General features: G+C 70.5%; 3 protein-coding genes across 3 annotated transcripts in view; 1 reads left to right on the top strand and 2 right to left on the bottom strand.

Moving 5' to 3' along the window:
• LOC110390689 (zinc finger protein 169-like) overlaps positions 1-1571 on the top strand; it is a 12932-nt gene extending 11361 nt beyond the window's left edge. Inside the window, exon 6 of the mRNA XM_021382107.1 lies at positions 216-1571. Within this exon, the coding sequence (XP_021237782.1) occupies positions 216-953 (738 nt within the window). The 3' untranslated portion in view covers positions 954-1571. The remainder of the gene's footprint in view (positions 1-215) is intronic.
• The window catches only part of LOC110390697 (GTPase IMAP family member 8-like), a 685191-nt gene that overhangs the window by 643151 nt on the left and 39813 nt on the right, over positions 1-2227 (bottom strand). The window lies entirely within an intron of this gene.
• LOC110390688 (translation initiation factor IF-2-like) overlaps positions 2128-2227 on the bottom strand; it is a gene marked incomplete in the record, with an annotated part of 7036 nt that continues 6936 nt past the window's right edge. The window contains 1 exon segment of the mRNA XM_021382106.1: positions 2128-2227. Coding sequence (XP_021237781.1) covers positions 2145-2227 — 83 coding nt within the window.

Here is a 2227-nt window from a genome sequence, read left to right as displayed (position 1 = left end):
CCCGGCCCCGGGTCCCCTGCAGCCCCCCACGGTCAGGTGTGGCCGTGGAGCTTCACAGGGGGGAACCCACCCAACACGAGGGCACCCGGCGGCATCCGGCCCCGGAGTGGCGCCGCGGGGAGTGCTGGGTGTTGGATCCCCCCGGGTTATGCGCCGGGAGCTGCAGCCTCCCCTCTCTGTGCCCCCCAGGGATGCGGGCGCCGTGAGCCGGGCAGCGCGCGCCCATGACGGACCTGGCATCGCCCGCGGGCGAGAACAACTTCGCCTTTCCCAGCGGCGGCGAGGAAGGGTTCGGGGATGAGAAAGCGCTGGTGATCCACAGCCAGGCGGAGGAGGAGGCGGCGGGGAAGGAGTTCAAGTGCATCCTGTGCGGGGAGTGCTTCGGCCAGCAGCCCAGCCTCGCCCGGCACCAGAAGCACCACGCCGGGGAGCGCGCCTTCATCTGCGCCGAATGCGGCAAGGCCTTCAGCCTCAAGCACAACCTCATCATCCACCAGCGCATCCACACCGGGGAGCGGCCCTACCAGTGCGACGTCTGCCAGAAGAGCTTCAGCCTGAAGCAGAACCTGCTCACCCACCAGCGCATCCACAGCGGCGAGAAGCCCTTCTCCTGCGGGCGCTGCGGGAAGCGCTTCCGTGAGCAGCGCTTCCTCCTCAACCACCAACGCACCCACGCCGAGGACCGGCCCGGGGCCACCAGCGCCGCCGCCTGCAGCCGCTCGCCGGGCTCGGAGCCGCATGAGGAATCCGGTGTTCCCGCGGCGGCAGGTGGCCCCTTCTCCTGCACCCGCTGCGGGAAGGGCTTCAGCTGCCGGAGCAGCCTGGCCGCTCACCAGCGCACCCACAGCGGCGAGCGGCCCTTTGCCTGTGCCGAGTGCGGGAAGAGCTTCAGCCAGAAGGGCTCCCTGAAGCTCCACCAGCGCACCCACAGGGCCGAGAACGCCCTCACGTGAGCCCTCGCACCCCGGGACCCCCGCCCATGGCTGCCCCGCGGGGCTCTATGTTCCCTGTGCCCCCCCAGCATTGCTCTGTGGCTCCAAGTGCCGCCTCGTGGCTCGGGGCCGCTGGGCATCTCGGCAGGCGCTGACCCCTCGGTGCCGGCGTGACGGCGCGGTCAGTGCCAGCTCTGCCTGGGCACCACCAGGCACCCACCGTGCTCCCCCCGTGGAGCTTCTCTCCTGATCGCCACGAGGTCCCCGCATCAGGTGCTCGCGGGCTGCTGGGCGCCTGTTGGGTTCCTGCCACCCCCTGGAGCACCGGGAGGAGCCGAGCGAGGCGGCTGCCTCTGGGAATGGCTGAGTTCCCTGGGGGGCTTCCTCCCCTCCACCCCCAGCACCGTGGCACCGCAGCTGGGTGCACACTGGGGCTGCAGGTGGAACCCATGAGCGAGGAGCAGCGGGGAGGTTTCCCCACGGCACTGCTGTGTGCGCCCCGTGCCCCCCATGCTCCCCGTGCACCCCGTCCCCACTGTACACCCAGTGCCCCCACCCGGGCTGGCGCTGCTGCAATGTTGCAGAGAGCCCCGAGACACAGAGAAATCATGCAAAATTAAAACAAAACAGCAAAGCTCACAGGTGCAGACCGCTTCCCAAGGGCAGCGGCGGCTCCAGCCTGGAGGAGGGACTGCGGTGAGGTGGGGGCTGCACCCAGAGGGGCAGAGAACCCGGCCTGGGCAGCGCAACCCAAGGATGGATGCGCGGTGCTGGGAGCACCGTGGGCACCCGGCGGGGTGAAGGTGCCCAGCCAGGGCTGGCAGAGGCGAGGGGCGGTTAGGATGGGATGCTCTGCCCGTTGTCCCGCTCTGCGGTGCCTCACCAAGCACTGGGGAAGGGGAAGAGGCTGCACCGCAGCCCCACGGCACATGGGGTGGTGCAAATCCCGTGTCACCTCTGCGCCCACCGCACCCTGGAAGCCGCAGTATACTGGGTCGGGTCCTGGGTGCCGCTGCGGGACAGTGACTGCCATCTGCAGGGCTCCCATCTGTGCGCACCGTCCTGCGCCCTGAACTGGGACGGCGCTCGGTGAACTGGGACGAGGCGGACTCAAGGCTGCAGCCAGGGTGGGTGCCCCTCGCCCGCACCGCTCCTGCCGCTTGCAGGGGTAAATCAGCTTCCCCTGCCGACGCTTCCCGCTGCCGACGCTGCTCACGCCGCCCCGCGGAGTCTCACGGTGCGTCCGGACGCGGCTGCGGGGGGGAGCTGACACCCGGCCCGGCCCCAGCTCCCGG

Source organism: Numida meleagris, unplaced genomic scaffold (assembly GCF_002078875.1).
Source record: "Numida meleagris isolate 19003 breed g44 Domestic line unplaced genomic scaffold, NumMel1.0 unplaced_Scaffold180, whole genome shotgun sequence".
Taxonomy (NCBI): Eukaryota; Metazoa; Chordata; class Aves; order Galliformes; family Numididae; genus Numida; species Numida meleagris.
This window is presented reverse-complemented; position numbering and strand designations above follow the sequence as displayed.